This window comes from Daphnia magna, linkage group LG3 (genome assembly GCF_020631705.1).
Source record: "Daphnia magna isolate NIES linkage group LG3, ASM2063170v1.1, whole genome shotgun sequence".
Classification (NCBI taxonomy): domain Eukaryota; kingdom Metazoa; phylum Arthropoda; class Branchiopoda; order Diplostraca; family Daphniidae; genus Daphnia; species Daphnia magna.
In genome coordinates, this window is record NC_059184.1 from 4109549 (window position 1) to 4126163 (window position 16615).

Below are 16615 nucleotides of genomic sequence, written 5' to 3' on the forward strand. Positions count from 1 at the left end.
GCATACATCAAAGAGCCGCCACCAAAGGTAAGCTCCGACTGCAGTTGACATACATTGTGTATTTCAAGTGCAGTACGTACCGAATAAATGTGGACACAATAAGAAAGGAAAATATGGATTAAGTATTTCTTCTTGTTCAATTATTCACTGGCTAAAACGTTCCCGGGGGCTTAGCGCGAAAAGGAAATCGCAGGCAGAAATTGGTGGGTGCGGCGTGATTTATTCCATTATTTCAAGCGACTACACGATGGAGGCTCGGCCGATCGGATACGTTGTGGGATATGCGTCAGTTAGAGCGGGCGTGAATGAAAAGAGTAAGCTTTCGTATATAGGTTGCATAATAGGCATTGTGAATTTATCAGCGAAGCGAAGCGTTTAGTGACTTGCACCTGACAACATGTGACAACTCGTTTTTATTTGGAAATGACAACTTTGACGGAGCCCGTAATTTCAGTGAACTCCTTGGAATCGAAACAGGCGATCAGGCTGTGCTCTCCGGCGAATTTCGGTATCAACTTGGTCGAAATGGTTAGCGTTTCTCCCGGCGCCAAATCGGGATATTCTCTGAAATCTGATCGCGTTAATCCCGGCCCTTCGAAAACCATTTTACATTGCGTCAATTTCATCTTGAGACCGTTGACGAAAGTGAAGGTGACCTCTAGCGGCTGACCCACTTTTTTCGCCCCGTCCACCTATATCGAGTTTATTCGTATAACACATTTTTAGGTTTCCCAATAAATCAATCATAGTGTGTCGGTCACGAGCGGTACTAAACGAGATCGTTCAAAGCGAATCACTACCTTTATGTCTACGGTGGGCATGATGACTTGGAAATCGTCCTCTTCAAACCACGTCTGATTGGTTTCCTTGACGGTGGCGGACGCGTGCAGCTTCATGATGCCGTACTCAACCAGTTTGCTCATGTAATCTTTACTGGAAACGGGCAGCCTGAGTTCTTCGCCTACAAACAGAAAAGAAAAGGAGGGGGGGGTTGCAGTATATAACAAGATTAAATAGGAGTCCAATGCAAGAGATTGGCACTCATAAAGAGACGAGTAGTGGCCCCCGCCAACTTGGATAAACAGTCGACTGGTTCCCACTTGTCAAGAGTTGCAAAGCTGACGGATGATGGTGTGGGTGGGGGGGGGGAACATGCGGAACCAAGGATTGGGATAGTATATAAACAGAAAGATGGGAAAAGGATCATAGATGGTAGCTTCGGGATAAGATGGGTCGGAAGGATGTCCATAGCCAAAGCACTCTCTCTCTCTTGCTCTCCTTGGCTAGTATGTATAGAGTATGTCTTACGGGCCATCGGCTGCAAGATGTAAGTTGCCGAAGCGTGACGGACTAAGTGCGCCTTCACTCCGTTGTAAAAATTGGTGGTTGCCGACAGAGTAGCGTGAATGGTACGCGCTTGTTTCGAACGGTTCTGTTCCATGAAGCGAAATGTGTGAACGGGTAAAAGGGGGTGAAGAAAGTTAAATGATTCACATTCAATTCGAGGTATACGTGTGTCGAAGCGTCTTGATCAGACTACCTGCAGAGTGACAACGACGCTGAAAGATTCTCCGATAGGGATGCGTTCCAGCTCGATCAAGTCGAAAACAACATCCTCGCCCGATCTCTCGGGGTAGCGGAAAAACCGTTTGGCTCGAACAGACGATCCGACGGCAGTTAATAGGCTGATGCGCTCCTCATTCGAACCTGATAGTCAATAACGACCGGGAGGGAGGGGCGGAAAGAAAGGGGAGAACGATTAAGTGTAGACGGAAAATGACTGACTGACTTTGCTTTTGCTGCGTCAATGATTTCCGAAGAATATATATAATCGCCGAAAATTGTGTCGTTTCCGTTTTCGCGGCTGGTTGGACGTGCGCTACAGCGCTACCTTATAGCCCAAAGATCGAGTTGCTCGTTCGCCAAAAACTCACTCACCCTCTGATGATTTGTACGTGTTGGTGATGTCTTCCGTGTCCGATTGACCGACCGTGTCGAAGACGAAGGGTTTCTTAGTCAGGATCTGTTTGCCGATTCTGGTTCGCGACGACAAAGAAAAACAAGTGATTAAAAAATTCACATTTTCGTTTCCGCTTTGTTTGCTGTTGTTACTTGTAACGATCGCAGCTCGCCTGAACGAAACCGATTTCCGAGTTTTTGTCCGCCCGCCAAGATATGCAATCTGCGCGTTAAAAGATAATTAGACACGTTACGTGGGTCGCAATCAATTTGTTTCCGTTGTTTTTACCTGCATTTACGGACGCCAGAACGAAAGCGACATCGTGAACTAATCCAACTTGTCCTTTGCGGACGGCCTCTACCGACGCCGGACCGCACTGGTAGAACCCTATTGTTGTTTTTTTGTGTGTGTGTGTGTGATAGAAATCGTAAATAATAAAAACACCGAAAATGGACGCAATCGCTATAAAGGGCCTGATGGTGGCTGACGCTTGTATAATATTAAAAGATTCTTTTACTCCATTTGTCAATGGCTATATATACGTATACACGTATACAATGTAATATCATCAAAGCGGCTATAGCTATACTTGTCCTCCGTCCTTTTGTTTTGACTGTCTTGGTGGAGGCTCATAAAGTACCCCCCAATGACAACGCATTTTGCGTGTGCTATGGTTGCTATGCCCATCTAGCTCTTGCTATCAAATCTAGGGGAGAAAGTCTGGAGATCCTTTGTCGCTATCATCTTGATCAGACTAATGGTTATTTTATCTTACATTGGCTCTGTGTTTGTCTCAGACATTTTCAGAAAACGACATTAGTTTAAGTATGCCTGTGCTCAAATGGCCGTGGTAGATGTTGCTGCTGCGTTAGAAGAGAATAAATAGTTTTGTTTTTCACTGACGGAAAAAGACTTACCGGCCGAACGTTCCTGGGGCGTAGCATCAATGGCCTGCCAGCCACCGTAACCTAAACGAATCTACACGTAAAGTAACATTCGAGTTTTCTTGAAAACGACGTCGCAAGAATTACCTTTAGGTAGGTCCGGTCTGGCCATCCACGCCTCTACCCAAACGTGGAAGTTCCAGATGGAATCAGTTTCACCGCCGGGGTTGAAAGGATCAATGTCCATGGCGTTGCCCTTCTCGTCGAAGAAGCGATCAATCGTGAAGGTTCCGTTCGTGTCGTGAGCCGAGACGAGATTAGAAACTGGCCGGGCGGGTAGACCAAGAGCGCGGCAAACTTTTTTTTGTGTTTTTGGGGGGTTTCAACAAAGACGAACAAACATTCAATATGGTTTTTGTTTTACATTTCATTGCGACGGAAATGTTTGATTATTTATCAGGTTATTATGTGTACGCACAGCTTTAAGAAAAATGTGAATAAGTAGGATGTATGGAAACGCCAAACATATTCGCCTTTTTGCTTTGTAGCGCACTTTCTATCCTTTCCCGTTTTCAATGGATCTAAGCCAAACGGCCGCTTCGTTTGTTTTCTTTTTGCATTGCAAACTGACTTCTTACAAATATGCCCCAGATTTCTCATCAAAATTGAAGCAGTAAACAAACAGTCGTCGTGCTCTCTTTCACTCGTATTCAAGTTTGTTTTCATCTTCATTTCAATCTCCGGTCGTTCGCCCTCATTTCACTTCGAACAGAAAATCCATGTTTACGTTTTGCATTCCTTATTTTTTTTTTTTTTTTAAACCATCCATTTTCATTTCCTTATGAATACTCTCTATAGCCATCTTTAATCTGCGAGCTTCATCCGAAATGAATGAAGCTACTCCACAAAGTTATTTAGCTACATTGATCTTGGATTTTCTCCCAACGAAGTCGATTCAAATTTTGAGATTTCAATGAATGGCATTTTTTTTTTAAATCTTGAAGTAGTTTTTAAATTTCTTTACCTGTGGTAAGGACGCCGGCAAACACCCAGCACTGGCCGTATTTGACAGGCATCTTGGTCATAAGATAATCTTCAATGATTTTCACACTGCCCGTCCAGGCAGATGGAGCTGTGCCGTCTTCGTATTTGCCGTCCCATCTGCCGTGCAAGATTCCATTATCGCCGTCCGCTTGATTGACCTGCATCGACGAAAGACACGCACTTTGTACCGAACGGTTCAGCAATGAACAGTAACATTGATTTTGTTGACTTTTTGTTTCTTTGCTTGTTTTCTTGTTGTTGTTGCGTTTCTTATATATCTTGCCGAAGCGATCTTTCGAGACCGGTCTTAATGGCTTATTCAAAGTGTTTCGTCGTATCTGAAAAAGATTGCCGTTATGTCATGCGAACGAACCATTTTAGTGAGGGCGCGCGAAACGACGACAGGATTAGCTCGTTCGAAATGAGGTATTTTGCATGCTTCCAGCAAGTACATGCAGACGGGCAGCGTTGCGTCGTCGTATTGACCGAAAACCCACTCGCGTCCCCTGGCCGAACCGTAGGCGCCCATCCAAATCTTGCCGACGTCGGCTAAAACGTACTCGTCCAGCAGATTGCTCGCCTTACTGCGACCGTCTTGTTCGCCTTCCATGTAAACGGTGTCATCTGATGACCGTGCAGTTTTGTAATCAGTAGCAGCATCGTATACGATAAGGAGAGAGAGAAAAAAAGTTTGTTAGCCAATGCTCTGTGTTTGTTTGCCTTTTTTTTTTTTCAAATGGGCAAATAAGCAGATCAGGATGGTAGCGAATTGCCGATTGGTGAGCACCAAGTTGAGACGAGATGTACACATCGGGGGCCGTTGATGACACAGCGCTTTGCGTCATCGCCCACATTCGCAATCCGGGGGAAAGTTTACTTGCTTTAGTTTTTAATAATAAAGAAAAAAAAAAAAAGTTAGCCCTTATCGTCGAGCTGTATACAGACCTTCACACCAAGGATTGAAAAGGACGTAGATATCGTTGGGGCAGTTGTAAAGTCGGAGTCTCTCGGCTGCGTCGCCAGCCTCTCCGGTGTAGACCTCCAATTTCCATATGCCGATTGGGGCGTCCACTGGAATTTGGACCTGCAATCGTTTCAACAGCACCCAAAACCCCATCAGCCGTTTTTTTTTTTTTTTTTCTTTCTTTTTCTCAATGACTTTCTGTCTCATTAAATTGCATGTACGAAGGCAAAGCTCAACTGACCTGCATAGTAATGGTGTCTGCGGTTTTGCCCACGACGCGAATGTCCCACTGGTCACTTTCTTTAGTGAATTCCTCTTCGTCGCCTTGGACGTTGAGGATACCCTGCGTGTGTTTTATAATGCTGGGATTCGGACCTGATAGTAGGGTGATAAGAATCGATCAATCCATTCTTTCGAGAAAAAAAGGGGAAAGAGAGAGAGAGAGAGAGAGAGTTGGGCAGCTATAGATCCAAGTCGAGATCTACGACGGAAATGGAGGGAAGAGCTCACCCAAGTTGAAGTGAAGCCTGAGAATATCTTTGCCGGGACTGAAAGACTTGCCGTCGGCGAAGCGGATGATGAAAGTGAATGGTTGGCCACGGCGAAAGACGGCCGTCTCGGGCTGCCGGTGCACTAACTCGTAGCGGACAGTATGGTGCTCGATGGCGTTGTTCTTGGCGTAGAAATAGACTTTGTCGATGACCAGAATATTTTTACTCGGTTTTGGAGCCGATAACACTGTACGGACACGACAAAGGGAAATATTAGCAGCAACTGCCAGTTGGAAGGCAATGAATAGTATTTTGTTATCAACAATACCGCTAAAGCTGTTCAAAGCCCGGTCTTCTCGTCGACGTCCTTCGACGTCCAATTGAATCCGCCTAAAAAATCCATTGAGTTCATCAAGAAAGTCCATTTTCGGCGAGGTGATTTCGTCTGTTTCTTTTCGAAAGATATATCGAATAAGGCAGAAATGGTGGTGGGACGCTAATGGTCGTTCGATGTTTTATCGTGAGAAATTGCCAAGCAGAAAGAGCTTTGCAACGAGCGATCAACGAGGACTAGCAGCAACGAGTTGTCATTAGCTTTAAGACTCTGAATGGAACGGCTGTCTCGATGATGCTCGGCATCCAGCTTTATTCGGCTTGGCAAGGCTGTCACACGTTGACTGAAAGCTACGGGATAAAGTACTGTAGTTGTGTATCGATAGATGTAAAAAAAAAAAAATAACGGAAATCATAACATCAAGTCACCCCGTCCGTGCAGGGCTTGCACGGAGATGTTGGGAGTGAAACAGGTGCCGGACGTTGATTGCGGTCGAAAGATATCTAATAACGAGAAACGAGTTGACGATTCCAGCCGTCTGGAATTGGCTCAAATCTCTTTCGACCCCGAACCCCAAACGTCCGGTCCGGATGTCTGATAAGACCCAACGTGACTTGAATAATAATAATTGTAATAATAATAATAATAATAATAATAAAAAAAACAGAAAAACAAAAAAAAAACAGGCGCTGATTTTCTGTGCTGTCACTGTGGTTTCCCTTTTATTCTTTTTGGGGGTTTCCTTTTGTGCCATTCGGCAACATCTGTCAACGACATATGAGCGATCGACATATCAAGCGCATTCTTTACCGGCGGTTAGCTTATTGCCGCTACACGGGTCGCTAAACCTCAATCTTGTTCGCGGAAGGGAATGTCTTGCTTTTAGGGAAATGTACATACAGATGATGTTCTAAATAGCTGAAAATCGTTTTCATGAAGCGAATCAGATTGCGCCTACACGAAAACGTTTGACGCCAGTGATGAATTATATATTTGATTTCGCATTCTTTGCGTAGTCGTCCTTCAAACTTAGCGGATCGATATGGAAGAACAAGCAATAAGTGATTCTTTGAAATGAAATGCCATTGGTATTTTTATTAAAAACATTCGGCATTTCTCAATAATATCTTTGTGGGACTTCCGCCTGAGATTAAAAAAAAAATTTAACTTTGCATCGATCGCATTAACTTAACGTAGGCATGTTGAATTTCTTTGAATCTCACGGTGTTGCTACGTGTTAATTGAAACTATGGCCCTCATGTCACTCTGGCGGAACACTATAATTGAGAGCCTAGTTATCGGTGATTCAGTTGAACTGAATGAACCCCATTACGTACAAGCGACGAGCCACAAAGTTTTAAATCACGTGTTTTCCCCTTCCGCGATTGTTTTGAACGCCAAGATGACAAGTCTAGTTGGCATTCCGCCTACTGTAAAAATTAGCAATAAGCTAATGCTGACGATCAAAATGGCTGAGGCGACTCGTACTGATGTTGATTCATTTCTTTGTCGCTTGGCTTATTTTTCCATGCTTCTTTCGTCGATCAGAGAATGAAGAAGAGGGGTCGATAACGAAGACAAATTGTCTAAAGGAAGCGAGAAGAGGGATGCAAACTCGTGCTGCGAATATCAAAGCGATTCCACGTGATGCGTGAACATGACGAAAAAACTCTCTACTTTTTAACTGTGCATAATGCGGGGGCGCTCTGTTTGCATATTGGAACTCAAAATGCATTCTTTTTGTACGTTTTTTTTATTTTTACGTATACTTATATGCCAAGTGTGCGTGGAAGAAGAACAACATGGAAGGAAAAAGAAGGAAGAGATTGGCCGTGGCCTTCAGCGACCGAATGCGCGCGCCCAATTCGCAATTCCCGCCATTGGCAGCTCATGGGAGATTTCCGGATCAGCGACGACGGAAGACAAAACGACAAAAGCGAGATGTAAAAAAAAAACCAAAAAAAATGAAATAAAATATCCAACCACGTCTGTCGCAGTATGTGTCTGCTCACTGTATCAGTGAACGCATCAGTGGTATACATAGTAATAACAGTCGAGTGGGTGCTTATGAGCTTCCTGGCTTCACAAAGAGTTCGTCATTTTGGCTTGTGACTTACGACTCTATTAGATTCAGTCTAGACTATTCGGCTGTATTGAATCCGACGCACAGTTTATGATGTGTATACGTGGTGGTCATTCGAAATCAGTGCGCTTAATAGCGCACATTCGACCGTCATCACGGTCCCGTGCTGCTGCAAGTCATCCGTCGCATTCCGCGCTGAATCCACTTCGCTTTTGGGCATTTTCGCATTTCTTCATCTTATCGCACGTGGACGAAATTAGTTCTTCGTTCCGCTTGTCGAAATATGCGACGTGCTATATCCTTGAGCAATGCGTTGATTTCCTGGGTAGGGAAATAAAAACGTTAAAATCGAATCTAGAAATAAATTTTGGAACAGCATTAGAACTCGCCCTACCGACAGAAAAAATTTGATTGTCGAAAACAAAAGCGAATTGTTACCGCACGGTGTTGGTTTGAAGCGTGTCACGTTCCACGACGCCTATCGCCTCGTTGTTATCGACACGTTCCCTTCATTGTTCAAAGCTGATTGCGCTTGTTATCAACAGTAATCGTCACGTATGCAAAAACTCTAGTTTAAAAACAAAAATGCGAAGACGAAATGGAGAGAATATGGTCATGGTTTCGAACACCAGGATCGTTCCCTAAATCTTCCCCCCTTACGTAAAGAACGCAAAAACACGCATTAGCTGATATTGCTGTTGTTCGGGTTGATGGTTGCGGCTCGCGGGAGCAACACGCCTGCGCCCGCGTCAATATTTTCATCGAACGACAAACGAGCAACCGACTACAGACTCGATCTGGTACGGAGTGAAGCTAGTAGCTAGTCAAGGTGGACACGGAAACGAAGGCATCCTTTCGTCCCATTTGTTTTTATCCAGCGATTTCCAAGTCCGTTCTTTTATTATTATTTGTGTGTCCGCTGAATTCGAAAAGACGAGCGAATGAAAACAATATCAACGCTTGACGTCAGTGGTCTTTGAAAGCGAATGCGTGAACGAAGCGCGCATTGTGCGCGCTAGGCAAAATTGAATTCTCCGCGTATTTCTTTTCTTTTTTGCCTCCAACTGTTTTTGGGTTTAGCTGATTGAATGTTACGACAAGTGCTCCAACGACCGCAGTTCGAAAGGATCCAGTGACCGAAATTCAATTAGACGTTAAACATTTTGGGTTTGTTGTTTGCGACATCTGTCCCGCAATCGATTGTTTGTCCTCTCTTTGCTCGTCGTTCTGTACCGAAAAGATGAAGCTTCGCCGCCCAGCGAAGACACCGTTAGTCATCTTGTGTCTTGTTCTGCTCTTCACATTCTGGATGTTGTCGATTGTCTCGACTTGCTACGTGGAATCTAACGGTGAGACTTGAGTGTTAATATCGCAAAACGGCGTTGCCGTAGCACAACCGCTCGGCCCTCCTTTCCTTTGTCTCCTTCCATCTTTCCATATTTCTATGAATAAGACATGTTGATCATGGCTTTTCCCCCTTTTCGTTTGCATTTTTAAGGGTCGTCTCTATTCTCCGAACGTTATGCGCGAGATGAAAGAAGAAAAGGCAGTATATACTGTACACTAGACGGAGCAAGATAAAGAAAATAGCTTGAAATGATATACACAACGTAAGCAACACATCGTACTTTACAGATGTAAAAGGGAGAGAAAGAGAAAAAAAAAATGGTTACAGGAACAACCAAAGAAAATAAGAAACGAGAAAGAAGAAGATTGGATTGAGACGTTCCTGTAGGAATCCAGGAGCAGGAGATAGATAGAGATGGGCGGAGGGATCCGAGATTTTGTATCGTTGCGTCGTGCTCTAGTGTTGCGTTCTGATGATACTCTTGGGGCAAAGATGATTCTCTTCCTTGTGTTGTGTAAATGTATCAACACAGCTGAGATATCATTTTCCAGCATCGCAAACTATTTCTTGTTCTCTCCAATTCTATTACGCCACTTTTATTTTGACTTTATTGGTTTTCTTGTCAACCCGATTTATTTTGCTCGCTACCTACCCTGAACGGCCGCCGACAGTATGGTTTATTTTTGACTGGCCTTAATCATTATTGGTTGCTTTTTTGTTGTTGGTTTGGTTGAGTTCCGTTTGCGGGACACACCTGGTCACAACTCGTCCTCCCCATCTCGTTTAGATTTCAATCATTCTGTAAGGTTTAAAAGGGTTTAGCCGTGCGGCCCCACCTATCGCGGGAATCAAGGCATCCCCAGTGACACATAGAAACTAACCTTACCATAAAAAGGCAATAAAAGGTAGACGGACAGTCTGCCTTTTGCAAATAAAACATGAAGAACAAGATTGAGAATTAATCTACAGTAATTCTAATCAAACATGTCATGCTGTATTAATGAAGCACCGTTCATTAAGCATAATATAAAAGAAAGAAAGAAAGTTGATTGAAATTACGTTGAAGACATTTTTTAAAATAGCCAGAAACCCGACCAAACGATTGCGTATTCATCAAAGAAAGGCGACGGCAGTGGTCTACGTTAGTTAGCCTGTTTTCTTTTCACTTTCTGCGCTGCGGATACCGCCTTCCCGTGTATTTTTTATTTTTTTTTTTTTTTTTTCGGGGTAAACGAATTACAGGGAACGTGAATTTCGTACACAATATACCCTCCGATCCAAATATCCGAGACCGGGATTCGATTGCAATTAGGGTAGAGACTGTGTACGTTCTTGTTAGTGTTGGCTGACGACAGTGACATGTAACGTAAACAAAGAAAAATGAGAGCTACAACGTTACCGTGAAGAATACAGATCACAATAGAAAATACAGTTTGAACGGACAGTGACTCCCGGCTGCCATAAGGGCAAGGGGAGAAAAATGATCTAATACCTGACACACTCAGCTGTTGGGTCGTGTGCACTGTGCCCAGCATAGACGGGGGAAAGACGTGAAACACGGTCTCGAATTTAACGTTTACCCCGTAAAAGAAAAGGCCAAAAAAAAAAAAAAGAAGACGACATCCTGGTAGAATTTGAGAACGAAATCCTAGCCATAATCGATGAGCCAAAACCACTTAGTATAATATTCTCATTTTTCGATGATCGGTATTACGTTACAAGGTTGAAAGGGAACAGAAAAGGCGGCTTTCAAATTGATGCTGATGGGGGCGCTTTCTTGCCTGGCTGGTCGAGACATTTTTTTTTTAAAACCTTATTTACGGTTACTAGAATCCTCGAGTAGCGAACTGAAAATCGGATGCACCCGGAATTTCTTCTTTAACCTCTTGTAAGATTGGATTCCTTATGGAAATGATTGCGTCAGGGACCCTTCGTCGCCCGAATTATCAGAATCAGCCTCGCTGACAAAATTGCAACAAAATTGCATCTGAATCATTGAATGAAATCAAAATTGCATATCAGACTATAGCTCTAGGGTTGTGTTTAGAAAATGATGTCTTTTGAAATAAATATGTGTTTTTTTTTTTATTTTCTTTTTCCCTTTTATGGTGCCTATCAGCTAAGATGATGAAACTGCAGTTCAGCTGACGTCACATTTTCTTTGATGATGACGCAAGACGTAGCATTACCGGTTCTACCTTTCTGATTTCTGTGTGACTCGTGTCGTTTTGTAACGTGTCACGTGGAAAATGACGGTTAATTAGAACAGGTCAATGTGGACGGGCAGCAGTTATCAAGGATTTTGTTGAACACATTGCAATCGTCAAATTTCTTTCTTAATCCGTGAAAGTCGGTCTTTTTAAATGTCTTTAATTTTCAACTGCGTATCAAGTGTCTCCCGTGAGACTCGCAAACTGGCGAAATGCGACCCTTGGCGGATATTGGAGACGACTACCAAATTAGAGCAAAGCACTCCCCCGAACCCTATTACATTTCTTCGGTAGTTTTTTTTTTTTTTTTTCTGTCTTCTTTTAGTACACGGAAAACCGGAAGGGAAGTTGGTGAGAAGAAGAAGAAAAACAAGCAACAAAAAAAAAAGAAGAGGCTTCTAGTTTTGAAAGATGCCCCGTCTTTGAAAATTTGACATCTGAAGGGATGCAACGAGATATGACCCAATTGGTTTGCGACAATCACATTCATAAATAGCTGTTGGCGAATGGGAATGGGCATGAATAAGTGGGTGGATGTAATGGGAAAAAACTGTTAACACACACACTAGTACACACGCACGCACGCAGAGTTAAGAAAAACCAAACAAAAAGCGGGCGACACAACCGGAACTAAACATGAAGCCAAGACATCAACGAGGGTGAATAGGAGTGAAGAGATTTAGGCATTATTATTATTTTTGTTTTTTTTTGTTTTTTTTACTCCAGTCGTAAATAAAATAAAAAAGTTTTGCAGACAACCCTGTCGTTTTTTCCATTTTTTTTCCCCCGTTTTGTTTTTAAAATTCAGTTACAACTTATTTTTTTTTCTCCCTAGATCCTTTCCAAAGAGCTCGTTATTCCGCACACTTGACAAATGGTGGATAGATTGAACGAAAAATAAAAGAAAATTTTTAAAAAAAGAAATAGTCATATGAAAAAAGAGGAGATATAAGCGTGGGTTTGCCTTCGCAACTGCTCTACTATCCCTTATCGCTGACTAACTTTCTATCATCGTAGGGCGGATGGTGTACTATGAAACTTTTATACGGTATCGCATCATCCGGAAGGGAGTTTTCACACCGAGGGCATATTTCATGGGGTAGCGGCAGCAGAAAAGAATCGACCCGCTTTCAGCGCTTAGTCGGAGTTCCATCCATGTCTTTATCCTTTTATGCGGTCGCTTACTCCCAATCGTTTGATTGGAATCGATATGCAGCGGCAGGAAAAACAGCAATATGCAAAACTGCGATTAAGCCCTTATAATTCCGTATCTGTTCGTACCCTGTGCTATGCGAAATTATTATTCTTGTGGAGATAAATGGGCAGACGTTAAAGAAGGACAACGGAATCAGTGAAATGAATACGCAAAGAAAACAAAACAAAACGCACTGGCGTAGCAGTCGCAGTTAGTTTTGGGTACGTTCGTTTTAGCATCTTGGCTTTTATAGTAAACTAAGATCCTCTTCCGAATGACAGAGGCCGGCTTTTATGTTTCGAAACTGGCGGAGGCAATTGTTTCTTTTCGCGTTTCAGATGGCAGCAAGCTCGATCGTTATCAAACTCGGTAGACTATAGCGCGCCTGTTCGGTGCATTCGACCGGATTCTCTCCGTGTGTAGCGTAGTTTATTTCGTCTACGTTCCGCCTCTTTGAGCATATATTTACTCCCGGTGTTGAAGGTTCTTGCACGAGATGGGGAAAAAAGAAAGAGAATGCTGGAACGATATCACCTCAGCAGACGCTACATGCTCCCATCATCTCGACGCGGATAAGCGAACCAAGTCCGCAATCTATGCGAAAGAAAAAAGGATGTTGCGACAGCGCTTGTATTAGTCTATCCATATCGTGAGCCTATTGAAATTCATCATCTGTCCTTTGTTTGCAATGTACATTCTGTTGCTATCCCCCTTACCATCGGATGGCAGGATATAGTCTACAACATTATTGATAGTGCGCAGCGCAGACTGATTTACCACTCACTCTTGGTATTACATTATCACGGGGATATGGCCTGAGAATAGCCGTGTATCGTGTAGGCGGTCTGCCTCGAAATAGCGTGGGCCGGATCTAATGGCAAATCCGAGACGAATCCAGCCTCAATTCAATGCGAGCAAGACGTATAATGTGTTCTACATTCTATGCCATCACATTCCCTTGTTTTGAGACTACAATAACTTAGATTTCCAATCATAAGTAATACGTATAGTCCGTTCGTTCGCCTTTCTTCTTACTTCGCGTTCACGTTTGTGGCGCGGAATATGAATAATTGTCAACGCCGCTATTACTTATTCGTGTTGCGGCATGCGGGAGCTTATCTACGGTTGCAGCAAGTAATCCGTATGGTATATGTTGAGGCAATCTCATTATCGATTTTTTTTTGGTCCTTGTATTTTTGTATTTGTATTTTATATATATTTATATTTTTTACGAGGTTGATGTCGTATACTTTACATAACCTTACCCGCCCTGACCGTTAATTTGCATACAGTACTAATAATGAAATTATACAAATTTGGCTTCTTCTTATTGAGACAAGAAGCTCGATGATGGATGACGAGTTGTCTGTACGTTTTATGCATATGCCGAGAAAGAGGAGGCAACATTTCATTGGGTCGCCTTTGCCCGGATGTAGCACCACCCCTCCATCATCTTTTTGCCCGTTGCTTTTCCTTTAAGTTCTTGTTATGATGCGAGTCAGTTGCCTACTAATTCCTGTTAATCCTAATTTTATTTTTTGTTTGATTCCCATTAGGAATGCGCTATTCCAGAGGGCCCTTGTCCGTGGCGGAAGAGGTGGAGGGCCGTGAAAACGACGAGAAACGGCTCTTAAGGCACTTGATGCGCGGCTACGAGCGTGATGTTCGACCAGTCAAAAACGCTTCAACTCCAGTCGTCATCCAGTTGAGCATCACACTCACTCAAATCTTCGACATGGTAAGTAACAACAACAAAAGAAAACTCGTCAATTACTAAACTCAATTACATCACTTCCCGTCCTTTCCCTTCCCGCAATACCCTATAAAGAGTACATGTACATGCCCATTACTCCAAGTGTTTACGTCTATTATTATTTCTCTTTCCCTATACTTTGTTTTCATCGTCAAGTGTCTCCGGTTCCTTCTAATCTCTGTTGGCTTTTTGCTGGTTTGAGAGGAGGACACTTGCGTATTCGGTCAAGCCTTTTACACCAATGTACACAAACAATGGCATACGACTTATATGTCTTTTGATGATACGAATCGCAACACGCTACTCGGCTGCGATTGCTGGCAACAACGACCAAAATTCTCTCATCCAACATTCACAGCCGAGCTCTAACCAACCCGACTGCCGAGATCCTCGAATTGATAGCTTCATTCAACACACACATACACACCCTTTCTCACCCCCCACTCTCTCATACACACACACACACATACAAACATACCCTGTTTGTTTAGTTTTTTGTTTTATTCCTGGCGTTTCCACAATAGAGGATATATCCATATCTATGCGTGCGTGAATGTGTGTGCACTAAGGATCTTGTCCTGTAAATTTATTACTCTTATTTTCTTTTCTTTTCCTTTCTTTTTCTGGTTTTCTTTACACATTTATAGGATGAGAAGAATCAAGTCCTCACATCGATCGTCTGGCTGGATCAAGTAAGCAACAACAAATCCTCTAATGCTTACTTGTGTATTCTGGTTTCTCCGGGTCTCTCTGCCGGCCTCACCCATTTCCTTTTCCCCCTGATTTTTTTTTTTTATTTATCTCTCCTATTTATTTCGTCTGACTGAAAATAATCAGAATGAGACTGTAGAAGGGGAATATTACAGCCACGCCCTTGTCTGTTTGATCTCTTTCATCGCGGTGACCAAAGGCGGCAGAACTGAATGGCATCCCTGGAGATGATGGTATCCCGTGTTAGTTTCAAGAAGAGCCCAATAATTGGCCAAACACGATCCAGACGGAGCAGTGGAAAATGAATTAGCCAGGCAGATGGTGTTTTTGTCTGTCTGTTTTGGCTGTTGATGTTATTTACATTCACAGCTCGCGCAGCCACCGCTGGTGCACAATCTCTGCCTAAAACCAGAAACTGGGTTGCCGGCAAATATAGAAAAGAACGATGCGAACTCGCAGATTGATATTCTTAGAATTGCCTCATACGAACCTATTAGTCACGATCGATTACCTTCGATCCGGGTGCCAATCCTTTCAGCTAGCATTCGGTAGCGATAACGAGAAACTAATAACCGACTGCTTTTAAGTTGCAAGATCAATCCATGTCTTACTATTATTACCATTTTGTTTTCTTCTTTGCACGGTGAATCCATTCGCCAGATGGAAGAAAAATTTATGAATAATAACAACCCATAGAGAGGCGAGAGATTTTTCTTGAGAGACACAGACACTTTAAATGAAAAATCGACTGACATTTGTATTTTTATTTCGTCATTTTACCTTCCCGTCCTGGCCGTAGGAATGGAAAGACGAACTTCTGACGTGGGATCCCAACGATTTCGGCGGATTGAAGATCATGCGGATGCCGTGCGAAAGGATTTGGCTGCCCGATATCGTCCTCTACAATAAGTAAGTTGAGATGTCTCATAAACTTCTATCGATCCCTCCGTCACTACCTACACGTATTTATTTTTTTTTTATTAAACATTGTGAAAACGTTTTGATCGATTAACTACTGTCAATGTCACCCTCAAACACGCGTAGGTTAAGTAATTTTAAGGTGAATGAAGCGCGACTTTCTATGTCAACTCCTCGTTATCGCGTCAACAAGGACGTGCTAGTTTGTCAAGTGATGAACGTGGGCCGTGAAAGTACCGACATTGGGCCCAACATAAACTTGTCCAAGTTCCGTACTTTTACTCGACTGGTTTTGCTTTGTCGCTGTAGAACAGCTGTCGATGATTGACGGGGAATCACTGGCGTACGTGCTGGTATATGGCGCCAGAATTCGACCCTCGCGGACAGAACGACCAATCCACGACGTCCTCTTACATGGAGACTATACTATAAAACGATTTCTACTAACTTTTCATTTCCCTCTTCTTTTTCTTTTACCAAATAACAGCGCCGATGATTACACGCGGGGCTACATGAACAGCAAAGCCATGGTCAGCTATGACGGCAACGTCTTCTGGCCACCACCAACCAAGTTTCGGAGTACTTGTCCTGTTGACGTCACTTATTTCCCCTTTGACGATCAGACGTGCGTCATGAAACTCGGCTCCTGGACGTACGACGGGTTCCAGGTGCATCCAAAACACGAGTCGTAGAATGTTGGACCTTTGAATTTCTAATTTT

The 16615-nt window shown here is 43.1% G+C and overlaps 2 protein-coding genes across 4 annotated transcripts in view; one reads left to right on the forward strand and one right to left on the reverse strand.

Moving 5' to 3' along the window:
• LOC116918623 (neuronal acetylcholine receptor subunit alpha-10) overlaps positions 1-16615 on the forward strand; it is a 34819-nt gene that overhangs the window by 12897 nt on the left and 5307 nt on the right. The window contains exons 1-5 of one of the 3 annotated variants that reach the window (XM_032924358.2): positions 7654-9109; positions 14070-14251; positions 14914-14958; positions 15777-15886; positions 16383-16563. In XM_032924358.2, coding sequence (XP_032780249.2) covers positions 9001-9109; positions 14070-14251; positions 14914-14958; positions 15777-15886; positions 16383-16563 — 627 coding nt within the window. In that variant the 5' untranslated portion in view covers positions 7654-9000. Of the gene's footprint in view, positions 1-7458; positions 9110-14069; positions 14252-14913; positions 14959-15776; positions 15887-16382; positions 16564-16615 lie in introns of those variants that run through there. The other 2 variants (XM_045171426.1, XM_032924359.2) reach the window with 2 other exon arrangements.
• Positions 40-6029, reverse strand: LOC116918622 (hemocyte protein-glutamine gamma-glutamyltransferase). Its single transcript, XM_032924357.2, has 15 exons — positions 5672-6029; positions 5363-5590; positions 5094-5227; positions 4834-4972; positions 4262-4512; positions 3869-4046; positions 2992-3201; positions 2878-2928; positions 2249-2347; positions 2113-2182; positions 1939-2036; positions 1541-1707; positions 1309-1432; positions 801-961; positions 40-692 (listed from the first exon to the last, which is right to left on the reverse strand). The coding sequence occupies exons 1-15, from the start codon at positions 5766-5768 to the stop codon at positions 414-416; spliced, it is 2286 nt and encodes a 761-aa protein (XP_032780248.2). The 5' UTR covers positions 5769-6029; the 3' UTR covers positions 40-413.

What these genes read in the sequence shown, in the direction of transcription:
- LOC116918622 (XM_032924357.2), bottom strand. Translation starts at nt 5,768, where the DNA reads ATGGACTTTCTTGATGAACTCAATGGATTTTTTAGGCGGATTCAATTG. An exon ending in CACGTACAAATCATCAGAGG is followed by an intron (nt 1,708 to 1,938) that starts GTGAGTGAGTTT and finishes ATTGACTATCAG; the next exon opens with GTTCGAATGAGGAGCGCATC. An exon ending in TGCCCACCGTAGACATAAAG is followed by an intron (nt 693 to 800) that starts GTAGTGATTCGC and finishes AACTCGATATAG; the next exon opens with GTGGACGGGGCGAAAAAAGT.